The 18660-nt window shown below is 43.9% G+C and overlaps 1 protein-coding gene across 1 annotated transcript in view; it reads left to right on the plus strand.

The window, feature by feature from the left end:
- Positions 1 to 16234, plus strand: part of LOC115152343 (copine-8-like) — a 57233-nt gene extending 40999 nt beyond the window's left edge. Inside the window, exons 9-16 of the mRNA XM_029697112.1 lie at positions 2064 to 2125; positions 2636 to 2682; positions 2947 to 3128; positions 4206 to 4333; positions 11539 to 11641; positions 14151 to 14208; positions 15142 to 15215; positions 15549 to 16234. Coding sequence (XP_029552972.1) covers positions 2064 to 2125; positions 2636 to 2682; positions 2947 to 3128; positions 4206 to 4333; positions 11539 to 11641; positions 14151 to 14208; positions 15142 to 15215; positions 15549 to 15755 — 861 coding nt within the window. The 3' untranslated portion in view covers positions 15756 to 16234. The remainder of the gene's footprint in view (positions 1 to 2063; positions 2126 to 2635; positions 2683 to 2946; positions 3129 to 4205; positions 4334 to 11538; positions 11642 to 14150; positions 14209 to 15141; positions 15216 to 15548) is intronic.
- The last annotated feature ends 2426 nt before the right edge of the window (positions 16235 to 18660 follow it).

Consider the following 18660-nt stretch of genomic DNA (forward strand, 5'->3'; position numbering starts at 1 on the left):
AGTGCGAAGCCTGAGGGGGAAGTACTGGTGGCCCACCTTGGTAGAGGATGTAACACACTATGTCTCTTCCTGTTCGGTGTGCGCCCAGTGCAAGGCTCCTAGGCACCTGCCTCGAGGGAAATTACAGCCCCTCCCCGTTCCACAACGACCTTGGTCTCACCTCTCGGTGGATTTCCTTACGGATCTCCCGCCATCTCAGGGAAATACTACGATCCTGGTTGTTGTGGATCGGTTCTCAAAGTCCTGCCGTCTGCTTCCGTTGCCCGGTCTTCCTACGGCCTTACAGACCGCGGAGGCCCTATTCACCCACGTCTTCCGGCACTACGGGGTGCCCGAGGATATCGTATCTGATTGGGGTCCCCAGTTCACGTCCAGGGTGTGGAGGTCGTTTATGGAGAGTCTGGGGTCTCGGTCAGCCTGACCTCGGGTTTCCACCCGGAGAGTAATGGGCAGGTAGAGCGCATTAACCAGGATGTAGGCAGGTTTCTGCGGTCATATTGCCAGGACCGGCCAGGGGAGTGGGCGCGGTTCGTACCCTGGGCCGAGATGGCCCAGAATTCTCAGCGCCACTCCTCTACTAACCTGTCACCCTTCCAGGTCGTGTTGGGGTATCAGCCGGTCCTGGTGCCATGGCAACAGAGCCAGACAGAGGCTCCTGCAGTGGAGGAATGGGTCCAGCGCTCCAGGGAAACCTGGAATGCGGTCCAGGAGTGTATAAAGAAGGCTGGAGAACGACACAAAGAGAGCGCTGACCGCCACCGCAGTGAAGCCCCCGTGTTTAACCCGGGGGATAGAGTCTGGCTCTCGACCCGGAACCTGCCCCTCCGCCTGCCCTGCCGGAAGCTGGGTCCGCGATTTGTGGGGCCATTCAAAGTCCTGAGGAGAATAAACGAGGTGTGTTATAGGTTACAACTTCCTACATATTACCGTATTAACCCCTCGTTTCATGTGTCTCTCCTCAGGCCGGTGGTAGCTGGTCCGCTGCAGGACGCTGAGGTGCGGGAGGTCCCCCCGCCCCCCCTGGACATCGGAGGGGCCCCGGCGTACACAGTCCGGGCCATCTTGGACTCCTGACGTCGGGTGGGGGGCCTACAGTACCTCGTGGACTGGGAGGGGTACGGTCCGGAGGAGAGGTGCTGGGTCCCGGCGAGGGACATTCTGGATCCAGCCATGTTGTGGAATTTCCACAACCTCCGCCCGGATCGCCCAGCGCCTCGCCCTCCGGGTCGTCCTCGAGGCCGGCGTCGGCGCGCTGCGGGACCCGCGCGTCAGGGGAGGGGTACTGTCACAACATTCACAGAAGGGGGCGCCTCTCCTCGGTCCAGCGGCGCTCGGCGGTCGTCGTCGCCGGCCTACTAGCTGCCACCGATCTGTGTTTCAGTGTCTATTAGTTATGTCTGTTTTTGTTTGCACCTGTTTTGTGTTTGTCATTAGTGGGGCGGTTATTTAGTCTGTCTGTGTTTAGCTAGGATTTGTGCGGGATTGTTCGTTGTTACGTGTGGTGTTACGTTGATTGTCTAGGCATTAGGGTTGTCGGGCTGTGCCCCGTCTGCCTTTTGCGCGGAGCTTCTTTTATTCATTCTTTCTGACTGTTATGCTCCCAGCTGTATATGAATCTTGCCCGTGGACTTATTAAATTAAGTTTGTTCTCACGGACCTCCGTCTCCTGCGCTTGACTCACTCCTTAAACTGTTCATTCCGCTCGTGACACTACTGTACATACTATTTTCTTTTCCAAATGATATACTGTCAATACACACCACATTTATATTCTGGATTCTGACACATGCTCACTCTAATATATCTACGATTTTTATCTCTTGATTTCATGTTTAGATTTTTTTGATTTTGTGTATTTGTATTGTATTTGGGAGACATTCTACTGCAGCATTTCGCAGCACCTGCTATAACACCTGAAGATCTGTGTACGTGACCAATAAAATTTGATTTGATTTGTGTTTTAAAGGGATAGTTCACGTTTATAAAGTTTTCATCTTCATATAAAGTAGAAAATAAGCTAAAACTTCCAAAAGTATCCTTTTAACCTCCGAACATGTTGCCAGGTAACCCTTCTGTCCTGCCTGGTGGACATGGAGCTTACCTTCCTGGATTACATTAAAGGAGGGTACGTTCTCAAGTTGTATTTTTGAATTCAAGTTTTATTTGAGTAGGGACACATTGGGTACGCCATCACTCTTTATCTTATGTCTGTAATCCCTAGATGAGCATTACATTTACAAGTGAATCATTTAGTACTAGCTTTCTATTGTATATTGTGCTTTCTGATTGGGTTGTTCACCCATCCAACTTGGCTTGCTCGTTTTGCATTCCAAGCAACGTTATGTAGTACAGCAATAGGAATATGTTAATTTGACTAAAACAATTTCTATCGTAACCTTTTTATTTAGCGCTTGGCTCACTTACATCACTAGTGTGGTAATGGAAAGGAGGAACAAACTCATAGCCGAGTGGATTACTATTCAGCCCATAGGCCTATATTCATGTTGCAGGAAACAGCAGTTAATAATTAGTTATGACCCCCTTGTCAATGAATTGAATTAGTGAGATCACTTTGAATCATGGTATAATCAACTCTTGCATGGGTGATGTTTAATATATTTTTTTTGTGTTGTAGGACTCAGATTAGTTTCACAGTGGCAATTGATTTCACAGCATCAAATGGTGAGTAGCTTAGCTCTTGGCAGCCCTTGAGAACCCTCGGCATGTGTGGCAGCAAGGTCTTCTTGACATCAACTTTGAATTGACAACCTTCTAGCTACAATACCGTACAAGTCTCTGTTACAAAACTGCTTCATATCATGCAAACTTGTCTTGGCTTTGAATATAAAAAGTCTCTATGCTGACCACCTGTCTTCCGATGTAGACCCTGAGGAGATAGGTGTAGCAGCTCTGAGCTCAGTTGTATTGTATTTTGTTGGATTTCAGGCAACCCCTCCCAGCCCACCTCTCTACACTACATGAGTCCGTACCAGCTGAATGCCTATGCCATGGCTCTGAGAGCTGTAGGGGAGATTATCCAGGACTACGACAGTGACAAGATGTTCCCTGCACTGGGCTTCGGAGCCAAACTGCCCCCAGACGGACGGGTCTCGCACGAGTTCGCTCTGGTAAGGAAACTGGAGACACCCCTGTCCATCTAGGGCAGCTGGTAGCCTAGCGGTTAAGAGTCCTTAACTGAAAAGTTTCTGGTTTGAATCCCCGAGCCTACTAGGTGAAACGCTAATTGTTCCTGTAAGTCGCTCTGGATAAGAGCGTCTGCTAAATGACCAAAATGTCCAGAACCATCCTGGTTCTGGACCGCTGGAGGGAGAATTCAGAGGACATTCTTATGGCTGGAATGGAAAGGTATTAAAGACATGGTGCCCATTCCACTCCAAACCTTACAACGAGCCCATCCTCTGATTTAAAGTATTAGGCTTTGTTCATAAGTAGTTCACTATATATGGAATGGGGTGCCATTTGGAACGCATACACAGTCCTCTACCGTATAAATTCCTATCCAGATGTGATGCCCATGCAGCCCCGGGCGCCGGCAGCCATTCCAGCTGCTCAGTTGGGTAATACTCAAGGAGAGTTAATCTAAGCATTAAGGATTTACCGAGTCAGCCTTTTAGCAAGGTGATACATGGAGGGAGAGAGAGAGAGAGAGGACACTAGAGGGACAAGGAAGAAGAGATGGGGAGTATAGGACAGAGAAGGTGGGATAAAGTAGAAGAGGAAGAAGAGAGGCAAAATTAACCCAAGTTCCATTTGCAAAGCAAAGCGTGGCTGTCTTCTCCATGCTCGCGGGAGGCCAAGCCAAGCAGCTAGGGTCAAGATGGCTTTCTCCAACTTCACTTTACTGAGAAACTCTATTATACAGTACACGACATAGTTTACAGTATGCACATTGCACACAGTACAAAACAATTTGCACGAAAGAAAATGCATGTTCATCTCACCATAATTGCAAGGTGAAATCCAAGATTATATGGTGTTCTCCCAAAGTTGTTACTTGACACTACAGAGTTAAAAAGTGGTTTATGTTTACTGATATTGTATATTCTGCTGTTTGGGGTATAGGTCAGGTTTCTGTAAGAACACAGAGACAACTGCTGTTATGCAATGTGCTTTTAAATAAATGTAATTCATTGATAATCAATTCATTGATTCCTACATTGTTTGTTCTTTGTGTGTCTGTGCAGAATGGGAACCCCCAGAATCCGTACTGCAGTGGGATAGAGGGGGTGATGGAGGCTTACTACCAAAGCCTCAAGTCTGTTCGCCTCTATGGACCCACGCATTTCTCCCCTGTCATTAACCACGTGGCCAGGTAGGTCGCACGCACGCACGCTCATGCACCCACATGCATACGCACATACGCATGATCGCAGACAACGGACACACAAACACTTGCACACATACATACGCATGCACGCACACAGACAACACACACACACACAGACAACACACAGACACACACACCAATACACTCAGAACCACCCACCATGTATTTGTATTTATTAGGGATCCCCATTAGCTCCTGCCAAGGCAGCAGCTACTCTTTCTGGGGGCAAAACACATTAAGGCACTTACGTCACACATAAAACAAAAGATAAAACAGTACATCATATAACATTATTACACCACTACATATCTACAATACAAAATGTATTGTCACGACTTCCGCCGAAGTCGGTCCCTCTCCTTGTTCGGGCTGCGTTCGGCGGTCGACGTCACCGACCTTCTAGCCATTGCCAATCCACTTTTAATTTTCCATTGGTTTTGTCTTGTCTTCCATCACACCTGGTTCCAATTCCATCAGTTACATTTTATGTATTTAACCCTCTGTTCCCCCCCATGTCCTTGTCCGTAATTGTTTCTTGTAGTGCTTGTGCACGGTATGCTGGTTATCACCGGGTTTTGTTTGACCCATTTCATGTATTGTTCTGTTGACGGTGGTTTATGTTTGTTAAACGACACCGTTGTAAATCAGTTTTCGCTCTCCTGCGCCTGACTTCTCTGCCACCAGTACGCACCACATTACATGTATAATACCAACATACAACAATATTACAATGTATGTGTGTGTAGAGTGCGTGTGCTAGCGTGTGTGTCTGTACCTGTGTGTGTGTGTGTTTGTGTGTTTGTGTCTTCACAGTTCCTTAAGGTGTATTTTTATCTGTTTTTTAAAATCTGATTCTACTGCTTGCATCAGTTACCTGATGTGGAATAGAGTTCCATGTAGTCATGGCTCTATGTAGTACTGTGAGCCTCCCATGGTCTGTTCTGGACTTGGGGATTGTGAAGAGACCTCTGGTGGCATGTCTTGTGGGGTATGTATGGGTGTCCGAGCTTTGTGTTAGCAGTTTAAACAGTTGGCTCAGTGCATTCAGCTTGTCAACACTTCTTACAAAAACAAGTAGTGATGAAGTCCATCTCTCCTCTACTTTGAGCCATGGGAGATTAACATGCATGTTATTAATGTTAGCTCTCCATGTACATTTAAGGGCCAGCCGTGCTGCCCTGTTCCGACCAATTGTAATTTTCCTAAGTCCCTCTTTGTGGCACCTACCTACACGACTGAACAGTAGTCCAGGTGTGACCAAACTAGGGCCTGTAGGACCTGCCTTGTTGATAGTGTTTTATTATGGACATACTTCTCCCCATCTTAGCTACTGTTGATCAGGCCCGAGTTTGGTCACACCTGGACTACTGTTCAGTCGTGTAGGTAGGTGCCACAAAGAGGCACCTACCTAACTTTGAGGATCTGAGGACCCATGCCAAATGTTGATATGTTTTATTTATTACAAATAAATAACAAGTACCTTATTTACATAAGTATTCAAACCCTTTGCTATGAGACTCGAAATTGAGCTCAGGTGCATCTTGTTTCCATTGATCATCCTTGAGAAGTTTCTACAACTTGGAGTCCACCTGTGGTAAATTTAAATTGATTGGACATGGCTTGGAAAGGCACACACCTGGCTATATAAGGTCCGACAATTGAGAGTGCATGTCAGAGCAAAAACCAAGCCAAGAGATCGAAGGAATTGTCCGTAGAGCTCCGAGACAGGATTGTGTCGAAGCAAAGATCTGGGGAAGGGTACCGAAAAAATTCTGCAGCACACAGTGGCTTCCATCATTCTTAAATGGAGTAAGTTTGGAATTACCAAGACTTCCTAAAGAGAGGTGACCTAGAACCCAATGGTCACTCTGACAGAGCTCCAGAGTTCCTCTGTGGAGAAGGGAGAACCTTCCAGAAAGACAGCCATCTCTGCAGCACTCCACCAATCAGGCCTTTATGGTAGAGAGGCCAGATGGAAGCCACTCCTCAGTAAAAGGTACATGACAGCCTGCTTGGAGCACCTAAAAGACTCTCAGACCAAGAGAAACAGGATTCTCTGGTCTGATGAAACCAAGATTGAACTCTTAGGCTTGAATGCCAAGCGTCACGTCTGGAGGAAACCTGGCACCATCCCTACTGTGAAGTATGGTGGTGGCAGCATCATGCTGTGGGGATGTCTTTCAGCAGCAGGGACTGGGAGACTAGTCAGAATCGAGGGAAAGATGAACGGAGCAAAGTACAGAGAGATCCTTGATGAAAACCTGCCCCAGATCGCTCAGGACCTCAGACTGGGGTGAATGTTCACCTTCCAACAGGACAACAACCCTAAGATCACAGCCAAGACAATGCAGGAGTGGCTTCAGGACAAGTCTCAGAATGTCCTTGAGTGGCCCAGCCAGAGCCCGGACTTGAACCCAATCGAACATCTCTGGAGAGACATGAAAATAGCTGTGCAGCGACACTCCCTATCCACCCTGACAGAGCTCCCTGACAGAGCTTGAGAGGATCTGCAGAGATTAATGGGAGAAACTCCCCAAATACAGGTGTGCCAAGCTTGTAGCGTCATACCCAAGAAGACTTGAGTCTGTAATCGCAGCTAAAGGGGCTTCAACAAAGTACGGAGCAAAGGGTCTGAATGCTTACAATACCAGTCAAAAGTATGAACACACCTACTCATTCAAGGGTTTTTCTTTATTTCTACTATTTTCTACATTTTCTACATTTCTACATATGAAATAACACATACGGTATCGTAGTATCCCAAAAAAGTGTTTAAAGAAATCGAAATATATTTTATATTTGAGATTCTTCAAAGTAGCCACCCTTTGCCTTGATTACAGCTTTGCACATTCTTGGCATTCTCTCAACCAGCTTCACATGGAATGCTTTTCCAACAGTATTGAAGGAGTTCCCACATATGCTGAGCACTTGTTGCCTGCTTTTCCTTCACTCTGTGGTCCAACTCATCCCAAACCATCTCAATTGGGTTGAGGTCTGGTGATTGTGGAGGCCAGGTCATCGGATGCAGCACTCCATCACTCTCTTTCTTGGTCAAATAGCCCTTACACAGCCTGGAGATGTGTTGGGTCATTATCCTGTTGAAAAACAAATAATAGTCCCACTAAGCGCAAACCACATGGGATGGCGTATCGCTGCAGAATGCTGTGGGAGCCATGCAGGTTAAGTGTGCCTTGAATTCTAAATAAATTGCTGATAGTGTCACCAGCAAAGCATCCCCACACCATCACACCTCGTCCTCCAAGCTTCACGGTGGGAACCACACATGCGGAGATCATCCGTTCACCTACTCTCATAAAGACACGGCAGTTGGAACCAAAGATCGCAGATTTGGACTCATCAGACTAAAGGACAGATTTCCTCCAGTCTAATGTCTATTGCTTGTGTTTTTTGGCCCAACCAAGTCAAATCAAATCTTTCTCACATGCACGTGTTTAGCAGATTTCTTTTGCGGGTGTAGTGAAATACTTGTGTTTCTAGCCCCAAACAGTGCAGTAATATCTAACACGTAATATCTAACAATACACACAATCTAAAGGAATGGAATTAAAAAAATATAAATATTTGGACGAGCAATGTCAGAGCTGCAATTTGAGGCCTGATTCACACAGTCTCTTCTGAGCAGTTGATGTTGAGATGTGTCTGTTACGTGAACTCTGAAGCATTTCTTTTGACTGCAATTTCTGAGGCTGGTAACTCTAATGAACTTCTCTGCAGCAGAGGTAACTCTGGGTTATCCTTTCCTGTGGCGGTCCTCATCATAGCGCTTGATGGTATTTGCTACTGCACTTGAAGAAACTTTCAAAGTTCTTGATATTTTCCATTTTGACTGACCGTCATGTGTTAAAGTAATGATGGACTGTCATTTCTCTTTGCTTATTTGAGCTGTTCCACTGACATGACTTGGTCTTTATTTAAATAGGGCTATCTTCTGTATACCACCACCTTATCACAACACAACTGATTGGTTCAAACGCATTAAGAAGGAAAGAAATTCTGTTAATTGAAATGCATTCTATGTGACTACCTCATGAAGCTGGTTGAGAGAATGCCAAGAGAGTGGAAAGATGTCAAGGCAAAGGGTGGCTACATTGAAAAATCTCAAATATAAAATATATTTTGATTTAACACTTTCTTTGGTTACTACATGATTCCATATGTGTTATTTCATAGTTTTGATGTCTTCACTATTATTCTGCAATGTAGAAAATAGTAAAAATAAAGAAATGAGTAGGTGTGTCCGAACTTTTGACTGGTACTGTATGTTCTGAATATAGACGAGTAAAATGTTCAACGTAAATGTGATATTTCCGGGGTTTTTTTTAGATACATTTACTAATATTTAAAAAAAACTATTTTTGCTTTGTCATTATTGGGTATTGTGTATAGATGAATGAGGGGGGAAAACAATTTAATCCCTTTTAGAATAAGGCTATAAAGTCAAGGGGTCTGAATACTTCCCGAATGTGCTGTATTATCCAGATACTGACTGTTGGCACTTGGTAGTCTATAGCAGCTTCCCACAAGAATGGGCTTTAGGTAAGGCAAATGAGCCTGTAGCCATATTACTTACTTCAGCAGTATTTAACATGATATCTTCTCTAAACTTTACAGGAATGAAGTTCTGGATATAGACCACAACACCGCCCCCATTGACATTTCTGTCTTTTCTGTAGATGTTATAACCATGTATTGCTACCCACTGTATCATCAAATGTATTATCGAAGTGAGTTTCAGAGATAGTCAGAATATGAATGTAATCTGTTACTAGAAAGTTATTGATTGACTTGTTTCTTAGGCTACATATGTTAATGTTTTTAGCACTTGCTTTACTGGGAAGCTTATCAGAAGTAGACTAGCTCATGTTATTTATATTTGAGCTGATAGTGCTGGATGAGCTGCACCAGTGGACTTCTTACTAGTGCGCACCAGCTCAGTGCTAACAGTATAACTCTCGTTTATAGGCACATGATTGCTGCATACAATAGCTTCAGGATCAACAGAGGCATTTAGGGGGACATAAATTAAGTTACTTACATTATGTCTGCCAATACTCCTGGGATAATGTACATTTGCTGCAGCATTATGACAACTCAGCAAAACAATGGTAGGGACTAACTAAGCTGGTCTCGAGTCATAGATAAATCATTGTCTCAACGCAGCCTTGAAATGTGTGGACAGAGTCCAGGAGCCAAGATGATTTGGATGAGCACACATAGTGCCATTCCATTCAACTATTCAACTCCTACAGTGGCCATTCACTGTGGTACAATAACCTGGGATGGTCAATAGAGCCTCATTAAGTAGCATTTTTTTGTGTTCTTCTGTAGTTCCACAGTGACCTGTGACCCCCTGGGAAAAGTCCAGATGAAAGAAATGTTCTCATAGCTCAGCCTTCCCATTGGAATCAATACTTACTGTAGTGGCATGAACACACACACACACCTTACGATCACTTCTGGCCATCGCAGTTGGAGAAAATCATTGGTGCTTTGTGTGTATCTGACCACCGTCCATGCAGGTGATCGATGAACAACATACACGTAACTGCCAAAATAAAGGAAACATGCGTAAATGAGGGATATAAAGTATATTGAAAGCAGGTGCTTCCACACATTATTTTGTCTACCATGGCTGGAAAAAGAGATTTCAGTGTCTTTGAAAAGGGTTCTCCAATGAACATAGGGGGTTTAAAGGGTGTGTGTGTGTGTGTGTGTGTGTGTGTGTGTGTGTGTGTGTGTGTGTGTGTGTGTGTGTGTGTGTGTGTCAGTCACCATATCTCAACCCAATCGAACACTTACGGGAGATTTTGGAGCGGCGCCTGAAACAGCGTTTTCCATCAACAAAACATGAAAATGTAGAATTTCTCATGGAAGAATGGTGTCACATCCCTCCAATAGAGTTCCAGATCCTTGTATAATCTATGCCAAGCGCATTTAAGCTGTTCTGGCCGTTCGTGGTGGCCCAACGCCCTATTAAGACACTTTATGTTGGTGTTTCCTTTATTTTGGCAGTTACCTGTAGATCTGCCTGCCGGACGGTGATCAGAAAAGAAAATACTTTCCCCACCCACTCACGGAACCACTCATAAACACAGTAGCCCAAATGTCACAATTTACCACCAATCACACAAATAGATGAGAAATCCGAGCTCAGATTAGATTACAGCAAAATCACACCAGTGCCTTTTTATGAAGAAATAACACTTCAAACAAGATTAGGATGATACGTGGTCGCTTTCTGCTTCCAGCGCAATTCCTTACTTATTGCAGCAATAAAATAAACTGCAAACGGAAGCAAGCAGTCAGCGGTCTCCTCCTCTTCATCCATAATTATTAAATGTTATTGTTCAAAACTATTCATTCAACGTTTCATACAGAGAGAATAGTTGTTAGTTTTGAAAACCAGTAGGACTTTATACTATCGACCAGTAGACAGACACTATTGGAGACGAAGAGAGCGTCGCCTTGTCCACATGGTTGATTAATGGTCATTTTATCCAAACAGAAAACTGGACTTGGTGTCACTCCGTAGAGTGCATGTGCTGTAAATGCTCTACTTGGTATTCACTATTGGGAAATCTTGCCCAGTCATCTATACACACACACACACACACAAGATTGACTGTAACAAGCTTTCTCCTCCATCCCTCTTCGCCCCTCAAATCCCATCTATTTCTCGGTGTGATCCGTCCGCCCACGTGGCCTAAGAATAGCTTCGCCGTTCATAGCTCATTTATCTTCAGTGTGACCAAAACACACGGAGGGAAATCATTTTCACACAAATAAGCGGCTCCAGTGTCAAACGAGACCGTAATTCTCCCAATACTTGTGGCTGTATTAATTCATTTGTCCCTCAGAGAGCGTGCATTGGCCCAAAAGCCCAAGACTAAGTCAATGGTAACGTTATTAAACCATGGGGGAACACCCCCCCCCCCCCCCCCCCAGGGTTATAGTCAAGATATGGGCCTCAACATCAGCCATACAAATGACTAGAGTTCCAGGCCTGAGAGCAGATTAGCTTAATGAAAAAGTGGTCATAAGCTAACGCAAAATCATTTTCATAAATACATTTCATTGGTTGATTTATTGATTACCCAGTGCATCTCATCCTGTTCTCCTCTCTCTTCTCCTTCCACCAACCTCTCTCTTTCTCTCCCCCACTCCTCCAGGTATGCACAATCAGTCAAAGACGGCTCCCAGTACTTCATCCTCCTTATCATCTCGGACGGCGTCATCACCGACATGGCCCAGACCAAGGAGTCCATCGTAAACGTACGTACATGTCAAAATGTATTATTTCCCAACATTTACAGTATGCCACCAGACCTGTAAAAAGAGGAAAGGAGTCCTAGGACTTCAAATGTGTTTGAAACATGTCCATTGTGAATGTGTATCTTGGGACTGTCCTAGATATAGTTGGTTGGACCCAACGTTGATATTGTTATTGTTTATGGGACAGGTGTCAAACTCATTACACGAAGGGCCAGGTGGCTGTGGGTTTTCGCTCCTCCCGTGTACTTGATTGATGAATTAAGGTCACTAATTAGTAAGGAACTCTCCTCACCTGGTAGTCTAGAGATTAACCTCTATGGGCAAGCGTCCCACCTACTCAACAGCCAGTGTAATCCCGTGGCGCGATATTCAACCATATTCAACCTTAGAAATGCTATTACTTCAATTTCTCAAACATATGACTATTTTACACCATTTTAAAGACAAGACTCTCGTTAATCTAACCACACTGTCCGATTTCAAAAAGGCTTTACAACGAAAGCAAAACATTAGATTATGTCAGCAGAGTACCCAGCCAGAAATAATCAGACACCCATTTTTCAAGCTAGCATATAATGTCACATAAACCCAAACCACAGCTAAATGCAGCACTAACCTTTGATGATCTTCATCAGATGACAATCCTAGGACATTATGTTATACAATACATGCATGTTTTGTTCAATCAAGTTCATATTTATATCAAAAACCAGCTTTTTACATTAGCATGTGACTAGCATGTGACTAGCATTCCCACCGAACACTTCCGGTGAATTTACTAAATTACTCACGATAAACGTTCACAAAAAACATAACAATTATTTTAAGAATTATAGATACAGAACTCCTTTATGCACTCGCTATGTCCGATTTTAAAATAGCTTTTCGGTGAAAGCACATTTTGCAATATTCTGAGTAGATAGCCCGGCCATCACAGGCTAGCTATTTTGACACCCACCAAGTGTGGTACTCACCAAACTCCGATTTACTATTAGAAAAGTTTGATTACCTTTGCTGTCTTCGTCAGAATGCACTCCCAGGACTTCTACTTCAGTAACAAATGTTGGTTTGGTTCCAAATAATCCATAGTTATATCCAAATAGCGGTGTTTTGTTCGTGCGTTCAAGACACTATCTGATGGGTAAAGAAGGGTGACGCGTCCGACGCGTTTCGTGACAAAAAATGTCAAAATATTCCATTACCGTACTTCGAAGCATGTCAACCGCTGTTTAAAATCAATTTTTATGCTATTTTTCTCGTAAAAAAGCAATAATATTCCGACCGGGAGTCGTTGTTTTAGTTCAAAGACAGAGAAAATAAAAACATGGGGTCGCCTCATGCACGCGCCTCAGTCTCATTGTACTCTGATCGACCACTATCAAAATGCGCTAATGTTTTTCAGCCAGGGCCTGCAAAGCCAACATACATCGTTCTGGCGCCTTCTGAGAGCCTATGGGAGCGTTAGAAAATGTCACGTCATGCCAGAGATCCCCTGTTTTGGTTAGAGATGATCAAGAAGGCCATGAAATGGTCAGAGAGAGCACTTCCTGTTTGGAATCTTCTCAGGTTTTGGCCTGCCAAATGAGTTCTGTTATACTCACAGACACCATTCAAACAGTTTTAGAAACTTTAGGGTGTTTTCTATCCAAATCAATCAATTATATGCATTTTCTAGTTACTGGGCAGGAGTAGTAACCAGATTAAATCGGGTACGTTTTTTTATCCGGCCGTGCAAATACTGCCCCCTATCCCCAACAGGTTAATTGAAAGGAATAACCAAAAACCTGCAGACATTAGGCACTCGGTGGAATGAGTTTGACACACCTGATTTGGTGTGTTTTTCTGTCTACGTTGATAAATGCTGTTTTGGAATGCCCTGATTCCAAAATGGTGTTACATAGAAACAGAATCGCTACTCTGTGTTACACAAGTTTCCCTACATCATTGTAATGTGATTGTGGAGTAAGATATGAGAACATCGAGTACCAAGCAACCCCAAAAATAGATGTTCCTCATATCTCTGCCAATTTAATGTCCACCTAAATGGCAAAAAAAAGTTATGAAACACAGTGATAACATCTATCATTCTCATTCAGCCTTTGGCGAATGGCAACCCACTCGACCCACAATGCAATAGGCATCCGCTGAGGGAGAGGATGGAAATATGCTTCATTTATAAGCTGTCTACTTTTTCTACTTTTTCACAAATAATTAGTCCTATAAAGGCTCGGCAGAAGTTGAAAAACTTTGTCCGTCTTATGAGTCGATCTCTACTGTACCATTATATGAGAAGTAGACAGGCTTTTACAGTATTTAGTGTAAATGAATTGTGAGTATATTAATTGGGAGTATTTCTCTGACAGCCTGTGGCGTTTGTAGATAACGATGGTTATTGACACTGGCGTCGAAAAGAAACTTGTTTCCTCAGGCTCTCTTTTTTTTAAAACATCTCTCTCGCTGTCTCCTCTCTATTATCTCTCTCTCTCTCTTCCCCCCTCCACATCCAAAGGCAGCTACTTTGCCCATGTCAATTATAATTGTCGGTGTTGGACCAGCAGAATTTAATGGTAAGACAGGAATAATGAAATGTGAGTGTGTGTGCGTGTGCTTGTGTGTGTGTGCGTGCATACATATGTGTTTCTATGTGTATTCTCTAATCTCTTCTCTGCGTTAAATCCATTATTACGCCCCTCACCCGGTTCTCCCTCTTCTGCTTCTCTCCTTCCACTCCCTCTCTTTTGGGCCTCTCACCCGGCTATCCCTCTCTTCTCCTTTCCCTTTCTCTCTTGCTCTTTCCTTCCTCTCCCTCTCTCTCATTTGCTTCCCATCCGGCACTTTGTTTATGTCTTTCTAAATGGCGATACTCATTTGTGATATTTTACAGTAATTTGTCATACTTTTCTTTCACCTTTATTTAGGAACAGATCAAGTCCTCTCCTCTCTTTAATATTGGAAAGAGATGTTTACAATTCATAAAACACTCCATAATAAACACATTCATTCCTTATGAGCAATTAGCCTCTAAAGTCAATGGGTATTAAACATTATCACGCTCATAAAGTCAATGTGCACCGTAGCACGACGTCCCTCCCTGTGCCACTACACATGGTTGCTTTCCCTTACACGTATTCCAGCACGTACGTCACCACACGCGCATCACTCAGTCACCCAGTAGCGTGCAATGTTAACTTACAACCAAGGATTTCACCACTCTACACACACATTCTCTGTACTCAAACTACACGGCAGGCAATGAAACACTGTCATCTTGTGTAGCGTGCTAGCTGGCTCTCTGTTGTAATGTAGCGTGTGTGTGTGTTTGTGTGGTCAGTGCACACGGACAACAGCACAGTATGTGTCGCCTACGATGCGTCATGCTCTGTGGCTCTGATGATGTTGACATGTCAATGTTTGTTTTGTTCTGACATGGGTGCTGATGTGCTTCTCTCTCTCTTTGTCTATCTCTCTCTGTGTCTCTCTCTCGCTTTCCTTCTCCTCAGAAATGATTGAGCTTGATGGAGATGAAGAGAGGATCTCATCCCAAGGGAGGTTCGCTGAGAGAGACATTGTTCAGGTATTTATAGAGCTTTCTCTGTGCTTCACTGCATGCCTATAGAATTAAAGCATATATTAAAGCAGAGTTTCGGTGTCAATGGAAATAGGCTTACATTCTAGAATCAATAGAATGTCATGTACATGTATGTAAAAGTCATTATTCCATATCTTCACTTGTATTCTTTATTTTTCCTCCTCTATACCTCCTCTGTATCCATTGTATTTCTCTCTATTCATTGTTGTCTTTTTTTAATGGAATTACTGTACTCATTCCCTCCCTGTCCCCCCCACTCCTTCTCGTCCTCACCTCCTTCGTTCTTTCTCTCTGCCTCCCTTCCTTTTCTCCATCCAGTTTGTTCCGTTCCGTGACTACATCGACCGCAGGGGGAACCACATTCTGAGTATGGCCCGTCTGGCCAAAGAGGTCCTGGCTGAGATCCCTGACCAATTCCTCTCCTACATGAGAACCAGGTGCATCAAACCAGGCCCCTGCCCCCCTGCCTACAACGCCGCCCCCGCCGTGCACCCCCTCCTCACCCGACGGGTCAGCCGAATCTGAGGGGTAAGCCTCCCCGGGCCTCTTCCTTTCTTGCTTCTTCTTCCTCACTGGAGTTTGACGATGGTGGTCCGAAGAAGCCAACCACCATTTCCACTCTCTTGTTGCACTTTTGTGAATTCTGAATTGCTATCTGCAGAAAGGACAGCAAGGCTATTTGCTTCTATTTAAAGTGTCCCTCAGGAAGGACTTCCCATGAGATGTCAGAGGCCACAGTTTACTCGTCTGACCCAGGAAATGGGTGAGTGCCTAGAACTGACCAACCAGGAGCAGCATCCAATCTGTGAAGAACCGTTCAGAAGTACATTTCTGTCTCTTATTTCTATGCCCTACTCTTCCTCTCAAGCCCGCTTCTGTCTCATCAACGGTCTCTTTCTAAATGTTTACAAAAGTTGAGGATGATGAGGAGGATTTGTACTCGTGGATATACAGTTGAAGTTGGAAGTTTACATACCCTAGGTTGGAGTCACTAAAACTTGTTTTTCAACCACTCGACAAATTTCTTGTCAATCAAACTACAGTTTTGGCAAGTCGGTTAGGACATCTACTTTGTGCATGACATAAGTAATTTTTCCAACAATTGTTAACAAACAGATTATTTCACTGTATCACAATTCCAGTGGGTCAGAAGTTTACATACACTAAGTTGACTGTCCCTTTAAACAACTTGGAAAATTCCAGAAAATGATGTAATGGCTTTAGAAGCTTCTGATAGGCTAATTGACATCATTTGAGTCAATTGGAGGTGTACCTGTGGATGTATTTCAAGGCCTACCTTCAAACTCACTGTCTCTTTGCTTGACATCATGGGAAAATCAAAAGAAATCAGCCAAGACCTCAGAAAAAAAATAGCAGACCTCCACAAGTCTGGTTCATCCTTGGGAGTAATTTCCAAACGCCTGAAGGTACCACGTTCAGCTGTACAAACAATAGTACGCAAGTATAAACACCATGGGACAACGCAGCCGTCATACCGCTCAGGAAGGAGACGCGTTCTGTCTCCTAGAGATGAACGTACTTTGGTTCGAAAAGTGCAAATCAATCCCAGAACAGCAAAGGACCTTGTGAAGATGCTGGAGGAAACAGGTACAAAATATCTATATCCACAGTAAAACAAGTCCTATATCGACATAACCTGAAAGGCCACTCAGCAAAGAAGAAGCCACTGCTCCAAAACCGCCATAAAAAAGCCAGACTACGGTTTGCAACTGCACATGGGGACAAAGATCGTACTTTTTGGAGAAATGTCCTCTGGTCTGATGAAACAGAAATTGAACTGTTTGGCCATAATGACCATCGTTATGTTTGGAGGAAAAAGGGGGATGCTTGCAAGCCGAAGAACACCATCCCAAACGTGAAGCACGGGTGTGGCAGCATCATGTTGTGGGGGTGCTTTGCTGCAGGAGGGACTGGTGCACTTCACAAAATAGATGGCATCATGAGGCAGGAAAGTTCTGTGGATATATTGAAGCGACATCAGTCAGGAAGTTTAAGCTTGGTCGCAAATGGGTCTTCCAAATGGACAATGACCCCAAACATACTTCCAAAGTTGTGGAAAAATGGCTTAAGGACAACAAAGTCAAGGTATTGGAGTGGCCATCACAAAGCCCTGACCTCAATCCCATAGAAAATGTGTTGGCAGAACTGAAAAAGCGTGTGCGAGCAAGGAGGCTTACAAACCTGACTCAGTTACACCAGCTCTGTCACAAGGAATGGGCCAAAACTCACCCAACTTATTGTGGGAAGCTTGTGGAAGGCTACCCGAAATGTTTGACCCAAGTTAAACAATTTAAAGGCAATGCTACCAAATACTAATTGAGTGTATGTAAACTTCTGACCCACTGGAAATGTGATGAAAGAAAAAAAAGCAGAAATAAATCATTCTCTCTACTATTATTCTGACATTTCACATTCTTAAAATAAAGTGGTGTTCCTAACTGACCTAAGACAGGGAATTTTTACTGTGATTAAATGTCAGGAATTGTGAAAAACTGAGTTTGGCTAAGGTGTATGTAAACTTCCGGCTTCAACTGTATTTGTATTTTTCTTTGTTTGTACTCCAGATGCACTCTGGCTCTGGTTGTAGCGATGACAATGATTATGAGGATGTTGACAACAATTGTACAAAGAGCCCAGGAGCCACATCCCATGTATGGTGTTTTTAAAAAACGGAGCATGTTCTATATCTAGTAGAGGGGTATGCATGCCGAGTGAATCCTGCACTCAGGGCCTCCTACCCCCTTTCAGGCAAGACCTTTACCATCTATAATCTTCCCACTCGCTACCTTACTTACACTCTGTTGTCTGCCTGCCTTGACTCACAAGGGGACTCCCTTCCCTTCAGAGTCTGGCCCTGTCATATACAGCAGGGACCCAACCAGCCTTAGTCTCTCTCTCTCTGCATAACAAATGGTACTCTTTTCCCTACATAGTGCACTACTTTTAGTGCACCCTATGGGCCCTGGTCAAAAGTAATGCAGTGTATAGAGAGTAGAGTGTCATTTGGGACACAGCCTCTGTCTGTCGGTTACATTCACAGTTGCCATTCTCATAAGGATTTTTGGAATAATGGAATCTTCATCCATGCCCAGGAGTCAAAAACACACATACCAGTTAGTTCTACCACTTCCACGTGTGTCCTCTGACTCGTCTTACTTTTTTAAAGTTTGATGCTCGTGAGAAAATGTTGTTTGTATCTTCAGAAGGGTTCTCTCTTTTGTTTTTACCTCTCACTTTGCGTCATGCCGCTAAACCCTGTGTATGTATGTTTTGGAAAGGCAGAATATTCAGTAAATCAGTAAAATGATCAAGAAATATTTCAGTCAACCTTTTGGTTTACGACATCGCCTTTGTCTGTCACAAAGGGAAATTACGTTTTACATTTACGTTCAACATTTTACTCGTCTAT

Source organism: Salmo trutta, chromosome 17 (assembly GCF_901001165.1).
Source record: "Salmo trutta chromosome 17, fSalTru1.1, whole genome shotgun sequence".
Taxonomy (NCBI): domain Eukaryota; kingdom Metazoa; phylum Chordata; class Actinopteri; order Salmoniformes; family Salmonidae; genus Salmo; species Salmo trutta.